Source organism: Trachurus trachurus (assembly GCF_905171665.1).
Source record: "Trachurus trachurus genome assembly, chromosome: 18".
Taxonomy (NCBI): Eukaryota; Metazoa; Chordata; class Actinopteri; order Carangiformes; family Carangidae; genus Trachurus; species Trachurus trachurus.
This window is the reverse complement of record NC_139909.1, coordinates 13128830-13156381: the sequence shown is the minus strand read 5'-3', so window position 1 is coordinate 13156381 and position 27552 is coordinate 13128830. Positions and strand designations below refer to the sequence as shown.

Below are 27552 nucleotides of genomic sequence, written 5' to 3'. Positions count from 1 at the left end.
CGTTTGTTTCACCATGTGGAGCGAAGAGAGTGAGACTGAGGCTGTGTGTTTTTAGTTCGTCGTTTATTTATTTTTTTTGGTTGTCGGAGTGGAGTAACTTAGCTCTCCTCAACCGTTTTTTAAGCTAACGTTTGGTTTTAAATCTGGACCGCGCGAGAGAGACACACACTACTAACGTGTTTTTAAAACATAGAACGTTCTGTGACGTTGTCAACGTTCTAGAACAGCTCGTCTTTCTCACTTTTCCCGAACATTTTTTGTGTGTTTTCTCTCTGTTTCTCTTAAAGGGACGGTACTTTTGTTTACTTTTTAACGTCTAACGTTACAGACACACACATACATAATTATAGATATTTATATAGATATTTTTTTTAGCCTGACTTGTCTGTCAGGCTTGGCTCGTCACCATGGAGAAGCACGGCTGTCACTCATCAACACAAGAATATCCTCATCCGTTTTTTCACGAGGTGAAGCTGACCAGGGCGCAGAGGATCAGGGTAACGGACAAATTAAAGACTCCATCTTTGATTTTGTTTTTCCTTTTCCCTTTTTTTTCTTTTCCCTTTTCCCTTTGATTCGGGTTTGAACTCCTGTTGAGAGTCACAAAAAAGTTTTTTAACCAGCATTAAGGTGTCAGGCAGGTCCTGTTAAAGATGATATTATGTACCCTTGAAGGGCTTAATTTAGCTCCCAGCATTTCCATGAAACTAATCAGGCTGTAGGCTAATTAAAACTGTCAGGAGTTTAAAGTTATAGCTTTCTAATTTTCTTCTCATCACCAACTCAAAATGTGCTTAATTTTAATTTTAAAGCCATGTCAGATAAGGCTGCTGTGTAGAACAGAAACGGTTAGATAAGTCATTTATCAATTAGTGCATCCCCAGGAAACCAGTGCCAACTTTGAAGGCAGTAAGATGTCTGCTGGGTTTCTCAAGCAGAAAGTATTTGGGACACTATATAGGTATCAATCATATTTTCTGATGATTAATAGACAAAAAGATCATAATCAGCACATTAACTGAAGGAAAACTATCACTGGTCTCAGCCCTGGAGCTGTCATCGATCTAAACTAATTAGTAGATCAACAGAAAACTAACAAACTACTTGATAAAGTAATTAGAAGTCAAATATACCTTTTCGTAAAGCTTCCAAATATGGAGCTTTTTCTATTTTCTTGTCTTTCATGTTGTTATAGTAAAATGTAAAGGTTTGGCTTTGGGACACTAAGACATTTTGTATTATAGCTTAAACCACAAGTATTCAGTGAAATAATCAGTTATCAAAATAATTACCAGTTGATATCAACAATGTTCATCCTAGAATGTTTTTAAAAATCAATCTAAACAAAACTGACCATGCCTTATTTCTGTTTTCCGTTTTCTTATCTCCCCTTTAAAGCTGCGGGGACGTCCCCCAGGCCAGGAGTCACTTTGGTTTCACTTTGCTATTTTGCCTTGTGACCATGGGACCATAGCATAACAGACGAGTCAAATGTTTTTGACACAGTCCAGGCCTGACAGATAACGAACGACCTGCTGCAGTGTTGCGTAACTCTTTGCCAGTCATGTTAAAAAGGGTTGGGCATCGTAACTGTAACTATATATAGGTGAAACCCTCCAAACTGGTCTTCAGATTGGTAAACATGTTCAATCATGAATGAATGGACTTTGTTTAGAAGTTGTGTTGATGTGTTTCTCCTCAGGGCATCATCCTGGGCAGCATCCTCTTCCCGCTCCGCACCGCGTTGGGGGCCCTGCTCTTCCTCATCATGTGGCCCATCGCCCGGCTGCGACTGGCCGGCCTCTCCGAGCAGGAGCGCTCTCGGCCCGTCACGGGCTGGAGGCGCTGGCTCCTCCACCCCATCATCCTGACGCTGAGCCGGGGCGTCTTCTTCTGCCTGGGCTTCCTGTGGGTGAAGGTCAAAGGTCGCCGGGCGGACCTGAAGGAGGCGCCGGTGCTGGTGGTGGCGCCACACAGCGGCTTCCTGGACATGCTGGTCCTGTGTCCGGCCCAGCTGGCGACGGTGGTGTCGCGGTCTGAGAACGCCAGCCTGCCGGTCATCGGAGGTGAGACGCAGCTGTTTATTCATCAGAAATTCACATCAATGTAACACTTTTTAGATATGAACATCTTCTTCTGCACCTGTCCACTGTCTTCACCTGCTTTTTTAGCGGTGGTTGCTTAACACATGAAGGGTTCAAACAATAGGAAAAAAAAACATAATTTATTCAATTCAATTTCAAAGTCAAAGTCAATTTTATTGGTCTTTTTAATTATTATAATAATTAAATTTGTCTTGGACAAAGGAAAACAGCGAAAACAGGACCAAAAAGCTTCACAAAGTGCTAAAAACATACAATAGATGTCAACATGGTGGTCTCCAAATATTCATCAGAAGTATAGAAAACACTAAATATAAAAAAACATACTAACACACATACATTTGTTATTCATCTCGCCATTAGAGGCCTAAACAGACATTTAAAACAAGACAATAATTCTAAAAGACGACGGCAGCAATTTGGATAATAAATAAAAATAGATAAAAACAGATAATACATTAAAAATAAAGTTTACATTATGTAATATGTTTCATCACTCTTATCATTAGCACAAAAGGGTCGGGTGACGTTTTGACATCCATAACAACATAAAACCAGTGAGGAATCGTAAGCCGGCTCTGAGCTGAGGCGCTGAAGCTCAATCTCATGTTTTTAATCCATTTTTTAAACTTTTATTTTCTTTCCTGCACCTCACTGGCAGTCACAGCGATGAAGTCATAGACGGGGGAATCTCCCTCTAGTTTTGCTGCTCACCCACTAGGCAGAAAACCAAGACTGTGATATTAAGAGGAACGAAGAGGAAAATAAAAGTATTCAAGGAAGTTCAAAGATAAACAAGTGACTCAGTTTTATGGGCTGTAATCTTCTCTGGTACTTCCTGCGTTGCTTTCTTGGCGTCCTCCTCTGGTTTTAGGTTTATTTATTTATTCATTCATTCATTTAAATTCTGTTTCAGCTTTGCTGGAGTTCAACCAGGCGGTGCTGGTGAGCAGGAAGGACCCGGAGTCGAGGAAAAAGGCCGTCACCCAGGTCAGGGAGAGGCTGACCTCTGACGGCTACTGGCCTCAGGTGAGAGTAAACGCAGATTTGTCTCCTGTAAACAGATCTGCAAGTGAAGAAATAAACGATCTTCCTTCTTGGCTGCCGTCCTGTTTACAGTTGATACCCATCTATCCAGTTTATGCAGATCGTCATCAACTACAGGAACAACAGTAGTGCAGCGCTGGTAGAAACATCTGTAAATCTGTAGATTCAGCTGCTGTAGGTTAGTTAAAGGAGCTGGATGTAAGACTTGTTGCTGCAGCGTGTTGTTTTCCCCTCCTCAGACTCGAGCTTAAAGGCCCCATGGCATGAAAAATGTGATTTTGGTTATTTTTTGGTGCTTGGGGAGGTCTCTGGGCCACGTATATACTGCCCCATGCATCAAATTGGTCATAAACGGAGAGACACACACCGCCCATCTGTAGGAACATTCTATTTGAGACGAGCAGATAGCACTTCCTCCTTTCTGTGATGTCACACACAAGGTAACTCCGCCCACCGTGACCAGTTGTTTTTTTTCAATTTGTATGAATGCAGCTTAGGTTTCAGTTACTTGCCTGTGATTGGCCCGACCACATGCCACTCTAAAACAGTCAGCCAATCAGAGGAGAGGTTCTCATTCTGTCTTCTGATTGGCCGAATGACCTGTGCCTGTTAGAACTCCAGAAAGAGGCAACAGAAAGGGGCAGTAGAAACGATATTAAGCAGATCACTGGTACTCAAAACCAATGATACATCTTGTTAGGGATATCAGCAGGTAAATAAACCCAGAGAAAAGTGCACAGCATGGGGCCTTTAATAGAACAAAATGAAGCAGATAAAGCTGTAAACACGCACTGGGAAAGCAGAATATTGTGCAAAAAGCTACAGTAGTAGCCACTCTGGCATCTGTCCTCAAGTTCCTCTCCACTTTCAGCCGCCTCCATCTTTCACAACACATCTCCTCCTGTGCAGATCCTGGTTTTGGTTCTGCTTTTGTCAAGACGTATTTTATACAATATCCATACTATGTCATGATGGCATCCTGAAGCATGAGACGATATACAGCACCATTAAACAAACAAAACCCTAGGTCAGTGTTTGTTGTTGTTTTTCAAGGTAAATTCATGCAAAACTGCTGATGCACGTTCCCGTCGGCGGCAGATTGAAGGCAAGCAGTCTCTGCATTTGCGTCGAAAACAACTCCGTCTCGTAACGTTCTGTTATTATCTCATAGCGTGGTGAATGTGCAGGTCACAACTTGTCCACCAGAGGTTTTTGGAGTTGTTGGATTGTGTATTTGATGAGTTTGATGAGGGAAACCAAGAAATCCCATTAGCCTCTGTAGCGTAGCTCTGAGCAGCTCACGGCTCTGCTCTGCCGTTCTAAAAATAGCTTGCACCGACAATTAAAGGTAACGAACCGACTGCTATGTATGACTATAGCGATTATAGCAATGGGCCAATTTGCCAAAATGTTGAACTATCCCTTTTAAGGGGAACTATGCAAGTCTGCAAATCAATACATGGAGCGGTGGATAAAGTTACATAACATATACGATGTTACAACGTGTGTGTTTGTGCAGTCTTAACCGTCATAAGCAATTTGATTACGGGCTACGGAGCGCGTTTGTGTCGCGATGTGCAGAGACGAGAGCTGTGACACCGGGGCGCCGACTGAGTAACTACACTGATGTTGCAAGGTTGGTTTTCAGTCGTGAGATGCCAGGTGAAGGCAGAGAGCCTCCGTTCTCACTCGTAACAAGTCACAAGTCATGTACTGTAGTTAACGATCACAATTACTCCAGAGCTTTTTAATTAAGGTAAAAATGTAGCATAGCAAGAAATCCTGCTTAGTTCCTCTTTAACATAGCTCAGAAATGAATGCAAAAATAACTGCAGGCCAGGTGCTTGTGAGCGTGTTGTACAGAAGTTGAATGTAAAACCAGTCTGTCGGTGCCTTTAAAAAAGACTTTGAAAAATCCACCTGCTGAGAGAAGACACAGCTCTTCTTTTTAACTCCTAAATAAATCATGTTTCCTTCTTTTCTTTGTCCAGATGCTGATGTTTCCTGAGGGAACCACAACTAACGGCCGCGCGCTCATCAAATTCAAACCCGGTGAGTGTCTTAACCGCCCAAAAAACCCAAGGAGAGATGAAGCTCTGGTCTCGTCCACACCTTTTTCTCTTTTTTACACCTGCCCTGTGCCCATGAATCAGTCTGAATGAGTGAGTGTAAACAGCACAAGGAAAGAAACTGATCCCATCTGGTTTTTCTTGATGTCTGACTCAGACGGCGTGTTGTAGAGCCGCTGCAGGAATGAGAGGAATGAGAGGGAGAGAGAGGCATCGCTGCTGCTGCTAACAACAGGATGACTAACTCTTCCTCCTCTTGACTTCTGTCTAATTCCACTCGCGCTCATTTTTTCCATGTCTTTCATCATCAGGTGCCTTCCTCGCCGGCGTCCCGGTCCAACCTGTTGTGTTGCGTTACCCCAACAGCAAGGTGAGTGAACTTTTTTATTGAGGGGGTGGCAAGTTGATCCACTGGTTTCTAACAACATTTTAACACAGAGAAACATCACAGGTTTTCATACCTGCTGCCACTGTAAAAAAGAAAAAAAAAGAGATAAGATCAAGATGTTTTAGTCCAGTTTAAGTTTATTTAGAGAGTCAGAAGACACTTTTAGAAAGTCTTTTTATATCACTTCAATAGATAATATGATACAGAACAGTCAAGCGTTCTGTAATTGACTGGGAGATGATATGTAATGTAGTTATTCAGATAAAGAATAAATACATTACAGTCAGATAAAGATGACAAGAAGGAAACTTTGGTGACAAATGTTAAATTAATATCGATAAATACTTGATATAGACAACTATGCAGACTTATTCACACATAAAAACAAACTTTAATAGCATCTAAACCTGTATAGATACAGATACAGTCCCATGTTGATGCACACACATACTGTATATAAACAGCAGATTAATCCAAAGTCAGTTGAAAACGACTGGATATCTTGGTTGAAAAGTAAAGTTCATTTTCAAAAGGTGAAATTTAAAATGCAAGTGAAGCAAAAAACACATGAAATGAAAACATTTTTGTTGTTCTATAAATAATAAAGTGGATTAAACCATTATGAAAAAGGAAGGAAGGCGTCCTGAAGCCTTTTCTTTTAAAGTGACACAGTCAGAGGGGAACGGTTCACTCTGTAAACACACAGCACAAAGATGTATATGTAAGGACTAGATGCTGGAGATAGTTATAAACAAAACAACATAAATGGTGTCACACACACACACACAGGAGGACAGGAGAGGCTTTGTTCTGCGATGGCACTTTTGTTTTCACCACTTTTTTACATCTTTATCTGTCACATCTCCCTCATCACTTCCTTATCCAAACACCAGCGTGTGTGTGTGTCACAGACTGTTGTTGTGTTTCTGAACATGAACATGCAGCCTGATGTTTTTTTTTGTCGCCGTGTGTTATGAGGGGAATGTGACTGTAATTACACACGTTTATAGAAATGAAAAACCCTCCCCACCCTCCGTCCGCTCCTTGTGTGTTTGTTCTTCTCCCTGGTTGTGTTTGATCAGTCTCTTTATGACTCTTCCTCAGGATACCGTTCGCTGGACCTACAAAGGAACAACCTGGTGAGTTCCTCCTCCTCCTCCTCCTCCTCCTCCTCCTCCTCCTTCTCCTCCTCCTTCTTCTCCTCCTCTCCATAATCTGTCAGTGAATGTGAGGTCGCTCCGTTGTTTTGGAGAGGATTCACACTCGACAGTAAAAGTCCTGGATTACAACACAGGCAGGAAGTTGAGTGGAGCTGATGAGGTTCAACGTCCTCGAGGCCTCAGAGAGTTTTCCTACAGATTTACTCAGTTACCAGTGACTGAACCTGAGCACAGTGTCGACCGAATCGCCTTGTTGTTTACATTCTACTTCCGGGTAGAAAACCAGCACATCATTTGAATGAGAACAATAGTGACGAACGAGAGTTTAGCTTTATATATATATCTTGTTTTTCACGTCACTATCACCGTTTAGATTAATATGAAATGATTGAAGAAACATTGTGTGGTATTTATTCAGTTTTGGGGAATGGGAGTGTCTAGAAAGCATCAGTGGCTGTGTCAAATCTTATTTTTATCAAAAGGCATTTCCTGATTTTACTTGACCTTACTTACTTTTAATTTGCTGTGTTTTTCTATTTTTTTTCTACATTTATTTTCATAATTTTAAGGCACTTTAACTGTGATTTCATAAATGAAGTTTAATTACATAGTTTACATAGAGGGAAAGATCTTCTAAATTGATTTAACTTCTCTCCAGACATTAGTTACAGTAACAGGAAGAATACTATTATTATTTATTCACTAATCAGATGTCATTTGCAGCTCTTGATGCTGTATATATTTCTTCTCTATATGAAATGTAACATTATTGTCCTTTGTGTCCTTCAGGCTGGAGGCGCTGTGGCACACGACCTCACAGCTCTACACCAACACCACTGTGGAGGTGAGGAGGCCGATCACTTGATCAATAACATGTCACACTCTCTCTCACGTTGTTGCAGTGATGTATGAGTGTGCTGCTCAGTGTGTGTGTGTGTACACTGCTGATATCAGTGCTGGGTGCAGCAACAGGTGCAGCCGAGCACACCTACACCTGTCAGCTGTGCTGGGTGTGGTCAGATATGAAGTTTTACTCTGTTTTTTTGTGTTTTTTTGTTTTTTTAACTTTTTATTTTAACTCAGACTTATCAGACTGAAGTATCGACCTCTTCTACTATGTAGCAAAAGATACGTTAAAACAGAAATGTTGAGTTTAGACACAGAAGTAGCAGGAAACACAATCAAAAAGTGATATAACAACAAAAAAAGACGCAGAAAGCTTAAGAATGAATAAAAACCTCAGCAATAATTAAAATATTCAGATAATGGTGTAAAGATCAGCTAAAACAGGAACATCTGGGAGTAAAGTGTGATGTAATTAAAGATTTAAAGTGACTGTAGAATAAAAGTAAAGAAGGTTTTAGACTCTTATGCAACTTGTTGCAGCTGCACAACAAGAAAAACTGGACGTCTGACTTCACCAAAAACAGGAGAAAGTTTGTTTCTATAAGAGAAGCCAGTTTTTAATCCTCTGTAGTCAGAAGCTTGGACTCTTGATATTCACATGTTAACTTAACCTTCACTACTCTTTCATTACATCCTCCATTATTGTTCAGGAATGTCACAGTTGTTGGATCTGGTGATTCCTGTGTTTAACTCCAAGCTGTGATTGTCCCGTCTGCTGCCGTTACTGAGACTTTACAAGAGATTAAAAAAAAGAAACAATGGCTGTTTTGTTTAGTTTTTCTCTTATTGTGTTCCAGTTCCTGCCGGTTTACCACCCGTCCCAGGAGGAGAAGAACGACCCCAACCTGTACGCAGACAACGTTCAGAAGCTCATGGCCAAGTAAGAGGAAGAATCACACTCTCCTGTCAGCCACACGGTGTCATCGTGCCACATAGAAATTCAACTGATTCACTTTGTTTCACTCAGACGATTCAGACTTAGAAGAGTTTGTTTTTCTGAATTTGTCTGTCTCTGTGTGTTTTCAGGGCGCTGGGAGTCCCAGCTACCGACGATGTGATGGAGGGTGGAGTTCCTGTCAGTAAGCTGGGCGGTCTGTCTCTTCCTCTGGACTCTCCTGCCAGGAAAACACTGTCACTGCTGCAGAAACACGGGTAAGAGACGAGGCGACACACACAAAAACACACTCGTTGTCTGAAATATGGTTTTAAAGCAGAAGTAAGCGATATTTTTGTGTTAATATAAGTCTTAAATAGTTATATCTTCCGACAGCAATCACTTACATAGAGTGTTTGGACCGAAACACGGGTCTCTCAGTTGCTCTGCTCTGAGCCGAGGAGAAAACTTTTATCGTATCCTACAGTTTTTATCCAATGAGGAGAGAGAACGGCATGCAGGGATGTGTGTGCAGCCAAGGAACGCAGTGAATGTGGCGACGTAGGGACGAGGACTGTTATGGTGCGTTCAAGGCAACCCGTAACTCGTGTTTTTCCGAACTGTGAAGTCGTACCAGTTCGATCTGGTACGACTTCACGGGTCGGAAGTTACGAGTGGCCGTTATAGTGACTTTCACAGGTAAAACAGGTCGGAAAAACACGAGTGGGTTGCCTGGAACGCTACAAAATCGTAAGTTGTGACATGAAGCTGTAATTTACGGTTTCAAAAGCCTGCCTGGAACGCAGCATTAGCCAAAACGACCGGATCGCTTACTTCTGCTTTAAATAAAATGTTTCACTGCTTTTAAAAGGAAAAATCTAAATTTAACGTTCTTTTTCCTCTCTCCCTCTCTCAGCCTGGAGGCGTCTGAGGTGGAGGCAGCTCTGAACCGGATGATTGACAGGTGTCAGTCCGGAGCTCAGGGGTCGAAGGCCAGCGCTGACGAGCTCGCCTCCGTTCTGGGTCTGACGGACAGAGAGACGGCCGTCACCGTCTGTGGTTTCTACTCCAAGGTACAAGAAGCCTGCTGTTACTCTGTGTTTGTCTTAGAGGATTAACACACACACACTCAAACACACACACACATCTCAGAGGGCATTTTTATTTATTTATAGGTAACAGGTGCAGCAAAGCACTAAATGTCCTCTGGAGCGTTGTGGCTGTCATCCAGCTGCTGTAGTTTAGGGTTTTGTTGTTGTTGTTGTAGCAGCAAATACACCAGGCAGATGTGTGTTTTTCACCAGAGCTTTAGTGTGAGTAATAGGCCAAAGATTAAAATCTAAATATTATAAATAAAGACTAAATAAATGTGGTGTTTTTATATATTTTTCCTCCAGGGTGAGACGGTGGACTTCAGACAGTTGTATCTCAGTGTTGCTGCCCTCTCAGGGTTTGTCAGCTTCAAGTCACTACTACACACAGCTTTTAATGTAAGTACTCTTTTTTTGTGTATGTCATATTTAATCTGTTGCTTTTTCACTTAACAATTTTTTTTGCAGAGCATCGAATGTCTCTGACCTGCTGTTTTCCAGATTTCCTTGTATTATTTCTCCAATTTATTCATTTTTGTGAATGAAATCCGTCTTTCTGCAGCTGTTTGACCAGGAGGGCCGAGGCAGTCTGAGTGCAGAGGAGCTGTCACACCTCATGGGGGCGCTGCTGGGCGTTCGTCAGCACGGCACCGCTGAACTGTACACGGAGGCGTCCACACGAGGCTCGCTCACTGAAGGTTGGCGTCTGTGATTAATGAGTCTGCAGCAGCATGAAGTGTGGCCCATTGATGAGGAAATCTTAAATACTCACTGTTGACTGAACCGAGAACGATCTGATTAAAATGTTGATGTGCACTCTGCATAAATTTGCATATTAGTGAGGGAACTCTGATTCCCTTAGAGATAAAAAAAAATTACTCTTCATCAGTGTAAGCAAAATTATGTTGAAACAGGTATGTAGCCTGAAGGATAAAAAAATATATAAATAGAGAAAATGGAAAAACACAGAATTGATTTATTATGTTAATGGAAAAGAATGCAATTTCTGTTTTTATACATTTATTTCTATTTTATATATCTATTTATTTTCTGAGTGCGTTGATTAGGTAGGTGGTCCAGACTTCAGTCAGTCATCGGGAATTAGTTAGCTGGGTAAATCATTCATTTTGTTGTTTAGTGTTATTATTTATTCTTGCATCATGTTTTTTGTCTTCTGACTATAAGTGATCTAACATGCAAAGATGAACTTATTGGTTGAGAATTTTTGCTGATTATGGAGCTATTATTTGTCAAAGCACATTGGAAGTAGGTGCCATATCAATAAAGTTATTCTAAAGTTGCTTAATTTTGAGAAAAGAAATGTTTTCATGCTAACGGAAACACTTTCTAGTAGATTTTCACACTTTCTCCGCTAGTTCCTTATATGGAGTAGATGATCTGATTAGATTTCGATGTGTCTTAAGTGTATATGTTAATGAGACATTATGACTTTGTGTAAATTAAAAAGCTTACAAGTTTTTAAAAACAGAATTATAATATGAGTTAATTTCCTGGCGCTTTTAAATTCTCATCACCTCTGCTTTGCTTCCTCAGAAAGCTTACTGCGAGTCTTGACGACCCACCCGACCTATCAGAGAGTGGTGAATGAATACCTGCAGCCGGAGGAGACGCTCAGTTCGCTGGCCAACGGGGCCGCCGTCAACAACAACGAGAACATGCACAACGTCAACAACAACAACAAAAAGAAGTCTGAATGAGAAGTTTTCTGGATGTAAAACCAAACATTGGATTCCTCTCTCTGCAGGATGATCAGATTCTCTGTGCGCTCAGCCAAAGACAGTTTGAAGAATAATCACTGACGAAGGATTGTACTTTTTTCTTTTTTTTTTTAAAGTTTATGTTTCCGACAGTATGCATGTGGACGTGTTTTATAAAATCCTCCTCATGTCGAACTTGCCGTCATTGCACAGCCAAAGAAATGACTCAAACCGTGACTACATGACACTACAGTGCGTTTGTGAGGCCGGTTCTCCCTGTATGTTTACCGCTGTGCCTTTTTAAAGACCCTGAAAAAAATAACTCAGTCACTTTTGCCCTTTTGAAGCCATAAACAAAGTTTTATTTATACAATTACCTCTTGTGTATATTAAATATTTTTTCTTATTATTTTTTAAAGGTACAATGGAATGTGCAAAAAGAAAACTATACACTCAAGCTTTACTCTGTAAATGAATTGTTCATATATTTTTGTGTCAGTATAGTTTATCATTTGATAATTAATTAAAATGAATTGTTTTAAGTATGTTTTGTTGTTTCACATTCGTGCGTTCAGTCTTTAAGTTGGACTTTGATCCCCAGAAGGAAATCTTGGGACCTATAGATTCTCCTGTTTTCCAGGCACTACACTTCTCCTGAAGTTTCTTGTCCAGTCAAACTTGTATCGGACAGATTTAAAGTCATTTTGTCCGCGGTTTTTGTTCTACGACTCGGTGAACAGATGTCAACTGATTCATCCTTGTCGCCTTTCCCCGTCCTTGTTTCGCTCCGATCCTTGGCTCTGCCAGAGTTGACCTTCACCTTGATCCTCAGCCTTGGTCTTTTCGTCGGACTCTGGAGGATTTCTGTTTTGATTTCCACCTTGTTGGTTTTGAGACGTCTCTTCATTGGACTTGATGGGAGGTTCGGTTCCTCTACGACGTCTCCTTCTTCTCCTTCCACACCTGAGGCCTTGTCCGGACTCGGTCTGGGACTGCATGAGCGATGTTTTGACTTTGAGCGTGAACCAGGGGGTCGTTTCGGACGTTTCTCACAGCTTTTCGCAGATCGTAGCTCAACGGTTGGGAGAGGATGCTTCTGCTCTTCTGCTTTCCGGTTGCCTTGGTCAGTTGTCTCGTCTGTTGTCTGAACTCCTGATGAAATAGGTGGAGAAACGGGACTGAGGTTTGCAGAAACCTCTCCGGCCTCGCGTGTTGTCAGGTCCTCATTTTTACCCTTGGTTTTCTCACTTCTCTCTTTTTTGTTTCTCCCGGTTCTGCTTCTTTTAACCGGACTTGAAATCGACTCTTCGTTTGAACACTCCTCTACTTCGCCCTGTGTTTTTCTCTGTGGCGTAGCCGTAGCCTTCATCTCTGATTGATGGCCTTTCCTCCCATCTTCCACCACAAAGAGAAGAGTCCTTTCCAATTTTTTCTCTGTAGTTTTGCTCCGAGTTTTTCTCCTTTCCTGTTTCTTCTTTGCACTCGCCTCATCCTTTTCACTTTTCTCTTGTGGAGTTGTGGTTGACGGACTGTTTTCTTTCTCTTGTCTTTCTTTAGAGCCACCAGCCTGGTATTGCTCCCTTGCTTCTACCGCCAGTCTCTCCGTCTCCCCTGTGAGCCTCTGATGTCTGTCCTTCTTTGCCATCTCTGAAAATTGCTCGACTGTCTGTGTTATTTTTGTTCCTTGGCTCTGCTCTTCGAAATTACTCTCCTCTCTTTTGCATAATTGTCTTGCTCCTGAGGACTGTCTGGTCTGTTTTTCATAAATTACCCCGTCGTTCTCTGGGGTGAACTTGAGTGATTTCTTAATGCTCTTTCCTGCTTTCTCTTTTTCATTTTGGGCCGTCAGTCTTAGACTACGTCTGACTTTGACAACAAGTTTGGTGTCCTTCTCTTTATTCTCCTGCTTCCTTTCATCTCTTGCTTTTCTTTCCGTTTCCCCCAGTGTCTCTGATGTTTTAGCACTTTCTTCCAAAATGTTCTCACAGTTTTTCACGATGACGCGGCACTCTCTTGTTAAGGATTCAGAGAAAATGCGAGGTGACACTAATTCTTGAGAGACTGGCAGTCCCTTTAGTGCTGCTGAGGTCTGTTCTTCTGGCGCTGAGCCTGATGAATTGCCATCGGCTTGGGCATCACCGGGGTCTGGATGAGACTCAAAGGATGAACTGGGTGGCACAGGAACTGCATTAAGGTCATCTGTGATTGGATGGGACATGTCTTTAAGGGTGGAGGGCTTTGCAGGGCGATGATGGTCCTCGGGGGGAAGCGCTTTCCAAGCCAGGACTCTCAAAGCTGGAAGGCCGGCTGACTGAGGTGGGGTATCGGGCAACAAATTGACTCTCAAATGAGGTGCAGGGGGGTTTTCAGTTGACCCTGTAACACTGGAAGTCGAGGGGGACTTGGGATCTCCAGGTAGGGGTCCGGGACAAGACAAGGTATTGAGAGGATTGAGGTATCCCGGTGTGTCGTCAGTCGGCAGCCGTCCTTCCTTTGAATCTGTCCCCCGAGAGGCTTTTTGTTCATCGTTGTTTGGATTGGACGCAGAGGGGCCCGGAGAATCTCTTCCCTCTGTGCATGAAGTCGCCTGAGATGTTTGACCAGGTACACGATCGCCGATGGAGTCGGTGGGCGGTTGATGAGGTTGTTCCTGAAGGGTCACCGAAGCCAAAGCCTGTGAACCAGGAGGAAAAAAAACAGGAAGAAGGAAAATGACTTAATAAGCCGTTCTGACTGGAGTTGATTAAAGGTCCCCCACAGAGATGTAGTTTTGCACTTTGCACAAATTAGGGGATTTGATGATTTCACATTTGCTACAGTTGCAACTCAACAGGATCTTGATAATGACTACAGGACGCGGAAACACACCGGAGATGTCCTGTCAGTTACAGGATCGCTGTCGGCGCTGGGAGAAGATTGCTGCGACTGTTGTAGCACCATCACCTGCAAAATCGGAAAGAAAAAAATAAAACTTTGTCAATTCGACGTTTGTTTTCCCTTTTTTTTCAATACAGTATACTATTTTACCCAAAGCTCAACCTGCAGGATTTCTTTAGGGTGCTGTCCTTCACTCACAGCAGCACAGTACTGTTGACATATTATAATGGTATACAGTATATTCTTATATTCATCTAATCCGAAATGACTGCTTGTCCTCCTCTTACCTCCTGCTCTTGTGTCTCCAGTGCAGGAAGTTTGGTCATCTCTGGGTTTGAAGATAGGAGGGACTCCAGGAACTCGGTGTTCAGCTTCGACTCCGCCTGAGAGTAAGAGTTGGAAAATGATAAATTCATGCTGATGCGCGTTCCCATTGGGGGCAGTTTTTCGGCAAGCAGGCTCTGCATTTACCTCTAAAACAACTCTGTCTGGTAACATTCTGTTATTATCTCATAGTGGTGAATGTGCAGGTCACAACTTGTCCACGAGAGCGGTTTGGAGTTGTTGGATTGTGTATTTGATGAGTTTGATGAGGGAAACCAAGAAATCCCATTAGCCTCCGTAGCGTAGCTCTGAGCAGCTCACGGCTCTGCTCCGCCGTTTTAAAAAAAGCTTGCACCGACAATTAAAGGTAACGAACCTACTGCTGTGTAGGCTATAGGGACTATAGGGATTATGGCAATGGGCCGATTTGCCAAAATGTTGAACTATTCCTTTAAGTTTGTACCATTTTATACTGAGGCCTCTGAAAACGTACCTTTCTGACGAAGTTGTTATCACTGCACAGTTCCTCCAGATACTCCAGAAAGGCGATGTTTTCTGTCTCCAGTTTCTCCTTCGCTGCATCCTCGTCTTCCTCATCCTCTGTCCCTCTCACCTCCACGTTTTTGTGCATCTGGGCATCGTCAGAGATAGCAGAAATTTAACCAAAACTTTTAGATCTGAAGGTTTTTCTGGAGTTTTAGGTGCTTTGTTTTTTTTTTTAGAAACAATAAATACAAAAGCTGTTGACCTTATCAGGAAAGAGGAAGTCCATGATCGTTGAATATTCCTCAAAGGCGCATTCTGCCAGTGATTCTTCATCCAAAGACACTGAAGGTCCAGGAGAAACCACAGCCTCCTGTGTCTCATTGCCTGTGTTGTTGGATTTCTCCTGTCCTGATCTGTCCTCATAAGGTTTGTCGTTATTCTGCTGATTTTCTGTGAAGAAAGACGGTGAAAAACATCTACTAGTACCTCAAATTTGTAGGTGGACCGACTAATTGACAAACCCTCCACTGTCTCTTTTGCCTTATAATCCCTTGATCTCTGACCTTCTGCCTTGTCGTCCTCTTCACCCTCTTCTTTCACTACAGATTGTGGCGTCACATTCAAGCTCTCGCTGACTGTCTCTCCTGCCATCCTTGGTGTTGTGGAGTCAGACACATGATATTAGTTAGAGATGGTACTAAAATCAGGACTTGCTCATGAAAATGCCATCTGCTGTGAACTCCTTACAGGCTCGGCACACAGTGGACAGTGGGTGAACACTGGCACCAGCCGGGGTCGACCTCATCCAGGGGGAACCAGGAACGAGGCGGGGGGATAGGGCTGTATGGGACCATCATACTCGTAATAAAACCAAACCCGGGGTCCGATGTGGAGGCGACTGGAGGCAACATACAGCAAGGGAACATAATGAGCTGCGGCTGCACCCAGACACTTGGTGGTAAAGCCTGGGGGTTGAATGGGAACGGGATCACAGGAGGTCGTATTTGGGGCTGGACGCTGTTTGCCGTGTGCTGGATCGGGTTTGGTTCATTTTGTGTCCAACACAGTGTCTCTGTATTTTGATCAGACTGAGCTCCAGCCGCCGTCGGAGCTCCATGGGATGCCGCCTCATCCATCCACGCCTGATGAGGCTCCAATGGACCAAGGTGCCCGACTCCGCTCTCTGACGGTTTGTCGATATCTGGCTCCTCTTTGGGAGCAGACGACGGGTCGAGGTGACCAGGATCTTCCCCGTCGTTCAGGTTGGTCTCAGGTGGAGGATTCTGCACTGGAGCCGACTTTTTACCTCTGATGTTTTTTCTCTGTCAAAGAAAAAGGTGAAAATACTGTTGAATATCAGATTATCATTATTATTTTTTTGTAATGAACTTTTTATTGAAGATTAACAATCAAATAATACAGACAGGGAGAGATCCATTCATTCAATCAGGGGGCTGACACGGCCAGAAATGTACTCCCTAAGTTATTGTTCTTTTCTTTTTTTCAAAAAACAAAATAAAAACAAGAACAAACAAATCAAAACAAAACAAACACAACCACATACCACCGCACTGATACCTATCAGCAGTTGTTTTGTTTGTCTGTTATTGATGCTGAGTTGCATGCATTTCCAAATAACAGAATAAAACATATACAGAAAAAACAATGAAAAATGCCTTTAAAGCAGTAACACATTAAGTATGTTTTGTCAAACTGGGTTTTTTATTAAACATGTCATTCATTAAATTAATTTGATTCCACTGTTTTACAATACATAGCCTACCAGTATGTTACATTTATCTGAAAGTGACAAACATTGGTTTTATAGTTGATACCTGAAATAATCAGGTTCATATGTTTCCTTAAATAAGCATTTGTTTATCATTTATTTATTTGTCTATGTTTAATCTTTCTCATTCAGCCGAGCAATTTCATTATTGACACATATTCAACATGTTTGTACATCCAAATTACTTAGTGAATGCAGAAAACTCTCCCCTAGATACCGCTGTAAAACTAAATTGATGAAAAATAGCCTATTACATATTGTGGAAGTATGAAATATGTTTTCATGAGGCTTACCTTTCCCATGTCTTTGTATCAGTGGTGTAAAAATGTATTCATCAGCTTGTCTTGGTTTATGTTTTAAAAATAAACTATTCTTGTTTCCACCTGACTTCAGGTTCTGTTCATCTGAATGTTCCAGGCTTCACACAGTCACAGTGGCTATAAATTTACCAGATTAAAAATTATGAAACACTTGTGTTGCAGTTGATTTTGTAGAAAGCAGTTAAAATATACATTTTTGTAAATATTTTAATTAGCCTAATGGTAATAAATAAATATAAAAGATTCAAGTTTTCTAAAGTTACTAAAATAAAAATTACGTTTCACCATATTTTATTCATGTTGATGTTTATACATTGGCTAAACAGCTATTTACAACAGATTTATCTTCACAAGTTGAGCACCCTGAGCCAAGTATTCCGGTAGAGGACTCGGTTTCCCAGCATGCCAAGCGCTCGGAGTTCCGTAACCGGATATCCGCTCTGCAGTCCGGACAGCGAGAAGCTCCGCCGCACGTGGAACTTGGAAGGAAAGAACTAGTTTTCTTCTTGATACAAATCAACAAATATCGCTGTTTTTTCGATATTTTTCTTTGCTTTTTGGATCTACAAGACAAGTCTGTGTCGCCATGTTTCTGCAGTTTTACGTCGACGAGAAGGGGGACAGAGTTTACACCCTGAAGGTAACGCTAACGCTGTTTACAGTCGTCACATGTGACTTTATTCTGCATTAACATGTTTTCTGCTCGCAGCCTCACCCCAGGTTGTCGATATTGAGGCTTGTTTTTATATCTATTTGCTGTCGTTTTATCCTCTGGAAATGCTTTTTAATGATAATCATTGTTGAACTAGCTTACAGGGGGCCTGGAGCAAAAGGATTACGAAAAAAAGAAAGTAGCCTATTATTTGGCTGTAAAATGTAACATGAGGCACACAAAGCTAATGGAAATAGACTAATCAAATATAAACTGCAGCTTGAATAATAATATAAAACTGACCAAACATTCACTGGACGATTTTTGGTGTGACTGATTTGCTGCTGGAGACATTAAACTGATTGAATACAAACGATTATTTGTTTAGAAATACCATCAAGGGTGTTTGTACTGCTCCTGACTGAAGCATAGCCAACGACCCCACCAAAACAAACACAACAGAGTGTTTAACACAGAGAAAAGCATGCAACTAAACACTCCTTTTATTTTATTTTTTATTTCTTCTTGGTTTACCCTCAACATAATTTGCATACGAGCTGCAACAATTGGCTGAAATCTGATGCTTTTCTCTTACAAGATAGTGTATGTTATAAAAGTATGTTTATCCCAGGCCTGAAATCAATCATCTGAGCTGTGTCTCTCCTCTCCATCTTTGTCACCAACAGAAGCTGTGTCCTGAGGGGCAGCCCACCAGCTCGGCCCACCCCGCCCGCTTCTCCCCGGACGACAAGTTCTCCCGGCACAGAGTGATAGTGAAGAAACGCTTCGGCATCCTGCTCACCCAGTCGCCCAGACCTGTTCTGTAAGATGGACAGACAGAGAGAGAGGGAGAGGGAGTGGGGGGGCAAAGGTGACGGGAGAGATTGATGGATGGATGGAGACCAACAACAAGAAACGAGAGAGAGGTGAAGGCGAAGACAGGACCGTAAAGCAACAAGCAGGAAAACACCAGGCTCAAATCAAAGAGACTGTTCATTGGTTGGATATCAACTGTCATTGAGTTGGTTGGAGGATGTTTCTTTTTTTTTATTATTCATGTGCTGTAATTTGTTGAGATTTGTTTTAAGTTCTTGTCATAATTTTGTTTTCATGCTGAATAAATGTTCAGTTTATGGACTGTACTCTTTTGTCTGAGTGTACCCATTTATAAAATCCATAGTAAACCATAGAAGCTGAATTACAGCTTGATAATGGGGAGGGGGAAAGAAAACTTGTATCCAGCTTTTCCACAGTATTTGTTTTGGGTTTTTTTGGTGGACAACTCTACCTTATGGGATCTTGAAGTTATTGAGATTCATTGAAATGCTAGCAACTTACCTCAAATGTTGCTTAGGAGCCTCAACCAAATGCATTTGTTATTACACAGAAATTACACAGTATTTATACAGAAACTGTTCCTTAATCCTTCCTTAAATTCCTTAATCTAAAATAAAGCTAGGAAATACTCACAGCTCACATTTGTACTATACACAGGGCCAGAGTAGAAGTACTAGTGCTAGGAACCCTTCATCCCATTAGATCAGAATCAGAATTACTTTATTGATCCGCAGAGATACATTTTTCCAACTCCTGAATAGTAAGAGAAATAGATCAACAAAAATGTGATATACATAAGAGTTGAAAAAGGATCAAGATAAATAAAAATATTACTAAAATATATAATAATATAATGGTGATATATAAATTTCCATTATATGTTCATGTACCAGAGCCAGTCTACTTTGCCTTTAGTATACTCAGTATACATAGGGCAGGTTTAAACTGCAATAACGTTATGTTTCTGGTCAGAATTTCATTAATATCAAGATTGAAAATAAAAGAAATCTTAAATTTTAAGAAATTAAAAGAACAAACTAACATTTTTAACAGGGATTAATAAATAGAAACCATAAAACATGGGACAAATCCATGTCTTGTTTATAAGGACTACATTTCCCAGCGTTGCGTCGACGGCACACTTTTAGGCCACTGCGCATGCGCCAGCCGTCAGTCAGGACGGTACGGCAAGCGAAACAGGACCTGCCGGCGGGCGCTGCTGCTGCTGCTGCTGCTGCGTGTGTTTCCTTTTTTTGTTGGGTCGGTTGGTTGGACACAAAAAAAAAAGTGCCGAGGAAACCTGGGACTGGGAGCGGGGCCAGATCTTCCCAGATGTAACAACAGAAAACATTCGTGTTGTTGGGCTGCTGCTGCTGGTGCTGGTGGTGGAAGCGTTTTACTACAGGAGAAACAGGTAACGTTACGCGCTTCGTCTCTCTGTGTGTTTTTGTTTGACTGTGAATGTGTGTGGCGGTTTGTGATTTTCAACGGGCGTTTTTTTGTGTTTTTTGGTCGCGTGCTCCGGCAGTTTATCAACCAACGGCTCGTGTATGTGGCTAACGTTAGCATCGGCTAGTTAGCATGTAGGTACCTCCAGTCCAGTCCAGTCAGTGACCACCTCACCCCCTCCTCCCCTCCCCACCTCCTCCTCCTCTTCTCCCCCTCCTCTTGTGTTGTATCTATACAAGTGATGGCTGAGTGCTTCATTATACGACACACAGACACACAAAAAAAACACAACTTTGTCCCAGTAACGGGGCTAATTTATTGAATTACTCCTCCTCCTCACCGCCGCCGGTTAACGTTAACGCCAGATGCCGCATTGCATTGCGTTCCCCCCTTTTTTTGTTTTTTTTATTTTTTTTATTTTTAAATCATGGAAATGTTATCTAAGGTCAGATTTGAAGCAGAAACACATATTTTCGTCATTTTATTATATATATCTCTCTCTATATATATATTATAACGAGAGGGAGCTCAGACTGTGCAGTAATAATCGGAGAGGCGTTCACGGACCGGTTCAAGCCAGAATTATTATGGGTTAGCTTAATTGGCTTACAATGGTAACTGAGTGGCGGTTAGCGAGCACGGCACAGCACAGCATCAGCAACAACTGGGCTCTGTCAGCAGGTGGGGGCTAATTAGTGGATGTTCATTATAATTGATAATAATATGTTTTATCTGGTTTGGTTTATATACTGTTCTTCCTCTGGGTCATGCTGTTGATTACTGCTGCGTTATATACATGATTGATGCAGGCAGATGAAGGCAGCTTCTTCCCTTTCTATTAATGAAGTTGTATTATGCATTATTATTATTATTAATATTATTATTATTATTAGTATTATTATAGGGCTCCAGGCTGTCCCTAAATGTAGGCAGTCAGGGTTCCCACTTGTCCTGGAAAACCTGGAAAATGGTTGACCAATTTTCCAGTCATGGAAAATGAGGGGGAAAAAAAGTCAAATGTCCTGGAAAATTATTTACCACCTCAGCTACCAGAGCTCTATTTGCCGTTTTCAGACCTCAGGAAGGATTTATTTTCTAAAAAAAAAAAAAAAAAGTGCCTAGTGAGGAAACAAGAGACTTTGAGTTGATGAGTGTTTCCAGTTTTGGACCCCCCATGTTTGTGTTGTTCTATGATAAATTCATATTAATTTCATTCTAAACATGTACTGTAAGAGATTATTGCATAACTTAGAGCCATAGACTGCACATCTTTAAATCAGACTTCTGGGGTTGGGAGAGGAAAAAACATAGAAACAAAAATGTACAAAATAAGGTACAACTGTCGAAAAGAAGACTTCTCCAAAGCATGAACGGGACAGAGGATGTATAATAACATGTCTGTCAGACTGGAGCCACTGAAAATGTCCAGGAAAAGTCCTGGAAAATGATTTCAAGAAAAGAGTGGAACCCTGGGCGGTTTGCCACTAAAATTTGGGACAATGCATGTCAATTTTTCATCTACTTGCGCATGTGCAACCAGTAAATTTTGCTGTTTTTTTGGGTGAAACATGAAAGAGGCGACTCAAAGAATCTGGTATCTGTTATAACAGGTGTCAGGCCAATATGTGTGAGAATCATGAATGAAAAGGAAATGTGAATATTGGCTTTGCAAGTCGATTTACAGTGTGCGTCCCCAAATTTTCTGCTTGTGCTCCTAAAATTTTAAGTTAGTGGTCACTGTGCTAGTTGAAAAAGTTGGTCTGGATCCCTGTTTTATTATTATTATGAATGAATTGAGTTATTAAAAGTAGTAAATTCAGGGAAGTTATTGCACAGGGAGAAGAGGTGGGACTAGGTCAGCTTAGACTTCTTCCCACTCTTTTTTGAACATGTGTGTACCATTTCTTTTGTCATTGCTTATCTGTTGTGTTGTTTTTTTGTTTTTTTTCTCATGTCAAACAAACAAACCCCAGGATGACACAACCATCACTTTGTTTATGAATTAATATCAAGGTAACTATGTTATAATAATGGCGACAGTAATTTTTCAAAATGAGCTCAGTTGCTCTGTTGCGGTGTTTAAGCAGCTCTATAATTACCTCCCTGCTGAGAGATCACAGGAAGATGAGCCAGACAGGTAACATTACAGCCAGCCATGTACCGCTCATTTAACTAAGAACTCTGATAGGATTATTTGTTTCCACCAACAACTGTCTTGTAAAATGAAACAGCCAGATCTTTCCTTAATTAAATGTCAGAAAATAGTGGGAAAATGACCAAAAACTCATTGTAACTCATCTTTTTAATGCCATTTTTTGTGTGAATAACATCTAACATGTTATTTATCAACTAATTATTGCAAAGAATTAAGAAAATTCAGTTAGTAACACGCCTCGGAAGATACCTGAAGATATGAGGTGAAGTCACAGGTGATGGTTTGAGTGTAACGGAGCAGAAAAAACAACCCTGTGAGATATCAAATAAAAGCTTGAATCAGCAGTAATGCCTGTGAATGACGTGTAGGGGAACAAAATGTTCAGCACCTTCCCGCCCTCGTCCTCCTCAGTCCTCTGGTTTCTCTTTCAGTCCTCCTTTCACCTTTGAGGCCATTGAACTGTATTGGAGACTTAATTGCTCTGTTGGTGTGTTTATGTTTGTTTGGACTGATAACCTCTGTCTCCCAGGTGTTTCCTATAACAGTGCATGCTGGGATATGTGCGTCAGCCTGGTATTATATTGATTCATTTGGAGATATTTCAATCTATCTATCTATCTATCTATCTATCTATCTATCTATCTATCTATCTATCTATCTATCTATCTATCTATCTATCTATCTATCTATCTATAATTGCATATTCTATACTTTTTTTTTTTTTACCCTGTATGTTACAATTTTTTTTTGTAGTTTTTTTTATTATTTCAATCCATTCAATTTGAAATACTATGTCGAGTTGGGCTGAAAAGGTGAAGGCTTATTTTGCCTAAGCCTATTTAAAAGTTTCATAACAGAGCAAGATAACGAGATGACACAATTTAAACAGAAGAAGAATAAATAAGATTATCTTAGCCAGAGTCTTACATCAAGTGTATATATACCTTATCTATATATACCTTACAGTATATATTATGCATACATACATACATGTGTGATGATATCCATAATATACACATATATACTGTACATAGCGATGGACTAATGCTCCTGTAACAACCATGTGTGGGACTAATAATAATCAGTCTTGTGTCTTCAAAGAAGATCTATATAAATGGGAAAATCGCTTTTTTAAACCCAGCTTTGTCACCGAGTCTCTCTGACTTTGCAATCTGAACACGAAAAGTGTAAACCCCCCCTTGTCGTCGTCCACCCCTGACTGTGGACTGGCAGAAGTGTGTGTGTGTGTGTGAGACAGGCAGCGTTATAAAACGAGGGGGGGAGATGTGTGTGTGTGTGTGCCATGTCTCTGCATGCAGAGTCAGAGAGAGCAGCCAGCAGCTACCGGCACAACCGGTTCGAACCGCTCTCCTTTTAATAATTAAATTATGAACAAGGCTTAAGCAACATTTCAGGAGGATATCCATCCACCTGACCCGTCACCTATTCCTCCTCCCCCAAAGAAAGACCTCACAGCACATCGCATGGTTGACTTCTGCACCTGTGCAACACAGCGACACTCAGACTGGTTATTGTTTGACACCTCCTTCGTTTAGAGAGGAGTCTTGTTGACGCAATGTGAAACCACACACACAAACACACACACACACCCCGTTTGGTTAACTTTTGTAGTAAGGCACAGCAGCTTTGTTTAAATAGCACATTTCATACCAAGGGGCAACTCAACGTGCTTTACATAAACCAAACATTTACCAGTAGGAGTTGGAAATGGGGAAAAAACCCCGAAAAATTAAAATAAAACCCTAATAGTAAAAATTGTAAACATTAAACATACAATTAAAAGCAAGAGAAAAAGAATCAAAGAGAAAACGTGGGAAAGAAAATAATGATAAAATAAAAACCAGACTAAAATAGAACATAAAATATGAGTTTGCATGAAATATTGAACAATTAAGAGGACTTAGAGTGCAAATCCAAGATGGAGATTTAAAGTAAAGAGCTGAGCCATAAGCACATCTGAAGAGAAATGTTTTTAACCTGGATTTCAACAAAACAGAAAACGATTTCAACAAAAGAGACGTAGATTCACGTGAGAGGAAATGATGAATCGCTGCTGAGGAGTTGTGCAAGATCTGGACCAACCATTGTGTCGTTTGTCATTGAATTGTATAGAGAGAGAGAAAGAGAGAAAGAGGCAAGTTGGAGCCTGCGTTTGTTGACTTTAAAGAGCAAATTAGGGTCAAAACACTGCAGCTCCATCGCTCCTTTATTTATTTATTTCTCAGCCGTGGACCAGGCCTGAATTATTTTATGGAGCGCTACAGAGAAGGCGTTGTAAAACTGTGTTGAACTGATAAGTATCTCTGCAAGGAAACAAGTGACACAAAGGTTGTTGTTCTGTTCTCCCACACAAACATGCAGCAGACGTCAGTCCTCTGCTGACTGCAGCTGTAACTCACAGCACACTGGAAGAAAACACTGTCACCTTTACTACTGAACCCTTTACCAAAAAGGATTTACGTATTTATCGCCACAAAACAGTGATGGATGTATGAATGAGTGGTGTGAAACAGCTGTGTGCATGTTTGTTATATGTAGGTGGTGTGTTTTTAAGTTTTCATCTGCACTTTTTAAGGTTTTGCCTCCAATCAACAAACAGAAATTCACTGTATTATTGACTTTTAATGATATAAAGTGTCAAGAGTCAGAATAAAAAGGTAGATTTACCACATTTTTGATTTTTCTATAGATAGATAGATAGATGTATTTCAGTCTGCTTTCTTTGAACAATTGAATGCCTTTTAAACTTAAACTTTGAACAACTCCCTAACATCTGCATTTTGTCCCTCTCTCCCTCCCTCCATGTCCTCGTCGTGACCTGGGATCCGCTGCAGTCGACGCAGACGGACCGAACCTGTAGGATTCAGGACGGAGCCAAGGAGGAAAAGATGCTGCACGAAGGGCGGAGACACTTTGTCAGTTTGACGTAACGACTGAGTGAGAGGAAAGAAAGACTGAAACTGGACGTTACCAGAAGAAGAGACTCCCTCAGGTCTTCGTCTCTCTGTGTGTTTATCATCACAGAAACCAACACACATTTATAGAGAAGACGTAGTTCAGTTCCTCACTTTCAAACAAGAATATAAAGAGTTTTTACACTCGCAGGCGCAGAGAGAGAAGCCTGTGTTAGGTTTTCACCCCCTCATGCCCGCTGGAAGACGAGCGGTCGGCTCCGATGGCGAGCTGCAGCAGCAGGAGGACGGATCGTAGCGGCCGCTGTCACCTCCGCATCACCTGGGAGAAAGCTTAGCCTCGCCGCGCTCAGCTCCAGTCAGCTCAGTCCGTAAAGCCTCCACCTCCCCCCTTCCACCCATCCTTTACCTCCCCCCCTACATCCTCACCTCGCCTCCTCCCACCACCCAGTTGTCTTAACTGTCCCCCGAAGCGAGTCAGCAGTCGCCATGGCATCAGTGCGCTTCACGGTGACGCCCACCAAGGCCGAGGACCTGCCGGGGCTGTCGGACACGTCCCCGGACATCAGCTCGCGCTCCGGGGCGCGCGTCCGCTTCGGCTCCAGGGAGAGCGTCAACCGCAGCGACCCGCTCAGCGAGACGTCGGGAGGCCTGACCACCTCCATGGCGGGGGGCGGGGCCGACACGCCGGACCACAGCACAGAGCAAGGTGAAACACACAGACACACACACTAGATCCAGATCCATTCATTAGTGTTTATTGTCATTTCATTTGCACCGTTTAGTTTAGTTTATTAAGTTATTATATCGTGGACAAACCCTATTAATTGACTGTAGTAATAACAGTAAAAAGCGCACATGGCTGATATAATATAATAAAAAACAATACATTACAGTACATTAATTAAAAAGAGAGAGTTTAGATGGAGAAGAAACAAGATGGATCAATAAAGATAAAACAGTAAAACATCAGTACATCAGTAGGAAACATGATTCTCTGACAATGAAATACTTTCTTTGTCATCCACATCACAAATTTCACAATAAAAGATAGAAAACTAAATATAAAACAGAATGAAAATTAAAGAGCAACAATAATATTATAATAATTCAATTCAATTCAATTTATTGTCACTTTCATGAAAAACCTTTGTTTAACATGGGAGCGAGAAGCCGTTCTCCCTGTCACGTTGTTTGCAAAATAAAAAGGAGAAACATTTAAAACAAGACAAGACAGCAGCAGTTTTGTTAAGTAAAATACATAAATAAATAACAATAGATAAGATTACATTAAAGTAAAAAAAAAAAACGAAACAAAAAGCTAAACACAGGAGGAAACGGTTGTAAACAGTAGCAGAGTGTGTATTGTATGTAAATACAGAATGTGTTTTTTTTTATTTACGTTGGACACAGGCCTCTCTGGCTGCAGATCACACACCTAAGTCTGCATAACAACAACAACATGTCACTCTATTGCATCCAATCCCTAATCTAATCTCAACTACTTAGACAGCAACAGGCAGCGTAATCCATATGTTGAGACCTGTAAAGCAGCCGCCCACTCTGTAACGACACAAAGTAATGTCACACATTCCTGAACCGCTGGAAGTCGCTGGATTCCCCATGAAATGCTGCAAATACAACAAAATGTGTAAAAATTGGGAAAAGGCTGGATTTAGATGAACAGCAGCAGTACAGATGTTTTTACTTTATTAAACGTTTCTACTTGTTCAGATGAGAAACATGCGCTCAGTTGATCCAAATACTGTGCTTTTTAAGGAATTAGATTGTGGATATCTAAAGTGGAAGCTCACAGTCCAGCCTGTCATATGAGCTACAGGTCCACACACACACACACACACACACACACAGTGACACACACTGTTGTCTTTATTTATTTACTGTGTGTTTATCCAGGAAGCATCCATTTAGATTAACAGTCTGTTTTCCAAGGATGTCCTGGTCAAAGAAGAGCAGCAGTACAAAACCAAGAAAACATACTTTTAAAGAGATACAGACACACACATGATTCTCTGGCACAATGTTTTTCCCAAATTGAAATGTTTGTTATTTTATTGTGCATCCCTTACGCAAAACTCTCACAACTGTTGACGGGTTCCTCCTCCGCTGAATCACGTGACGTAACAGCGCTTTGTTATAGGTTGAGGGAGAAGGCAACGATATTGACTGCACTTGATAAACTCAGTTTTTTTTTTTTAGGTATTTTATTTGTGAGGTTTTTTTCTTTTTTTAACAAACAGACAAATCACACACAGAAAAAGACGAAACAAAACAAACAAAACAAACAAATTGCCCTTTTCAGCCGGTATGACTCAACTAGAGAACGTTTGTTTTTTGATGCAACCTGTGAAATA

At 41.3% G+C, this 27552-nt stretch overlaps 3 protein-coding genes across 3 annotated transcripts in view; all 3 read left to right on the top strand.

Moving 5' to 3' along the window:
* The first annotated feature begins 51 nt into the window (after window positions 1–51).
* Window positions 52–11529, top strand: lpcat4 (lysophosphatidylcholine acyltransferase 4). The gene is made up of 13 exons (XM_083992941.1): window positions 52–497; window positions 1703–2066; window positions 3019–3131; window positions 5141–5201; window positions 5530–5588; window positions 6711–6745; window positions 7556–7610; window positions 8470–8552; window positions 8699–8824; window positions 9463–9619; window positions 9944–10036; window positions 10200–10335; window positions 11192–11529. The coding sequence occupies exons 1-13, from the start codon at window positions 408–410 to the stop codon at window positions 11353–11355; spliced, it is 1536 nt and encodes a 511-aa protein (XP_083849067.1). The 5' UTR covers window positions 52–407; the 3' UTR covers window positions 11356–11529.
* A 6063-nt stretch (window positions 11530–17592) lies between these two features.
* nop10 (NOP10 ribonucleoprotein homolog (yeast)) lies at window positions 17593–18945 on the top strand. The gene is made up of 2 exons (XM_083992862.1): window positions 17593–17791; window positions 18490–18945. The coding sequence occupies exons 1-2, from the start codon at window positions 17738–17740 to the stop codon at window positions 18628–18630; spliced, it is 195 nt and encodes a 64-aa protein (XP_083848988.1). The 5' UTR covers window positions 17593–17737; the 3' UTR covers window positions 18631–18945.
* Window positions 18946–19915: 970 nt separating this feature from the next.
* Window positions 19916–27552, top strand: part of slc12a6 (solute carrier family 12 member 6) — a 41924-nt gene continuing 34287 nt past the window's right edge. Inside the window, exons 1-2 of the mRNA XM_083993241.1 lie at window positions 19916–20054; window positions 25100–25886. Coding sequence (XP_083849367.1) covers window positions 25667–25886 — 220 coding nt within the window. The 5' untranslated portion in view covers window positions 19916–20054; window positions 25100–25666. The remainder of the gene's footprint in view (window positions 20055–25099; window positions 25887–27552) is intronic.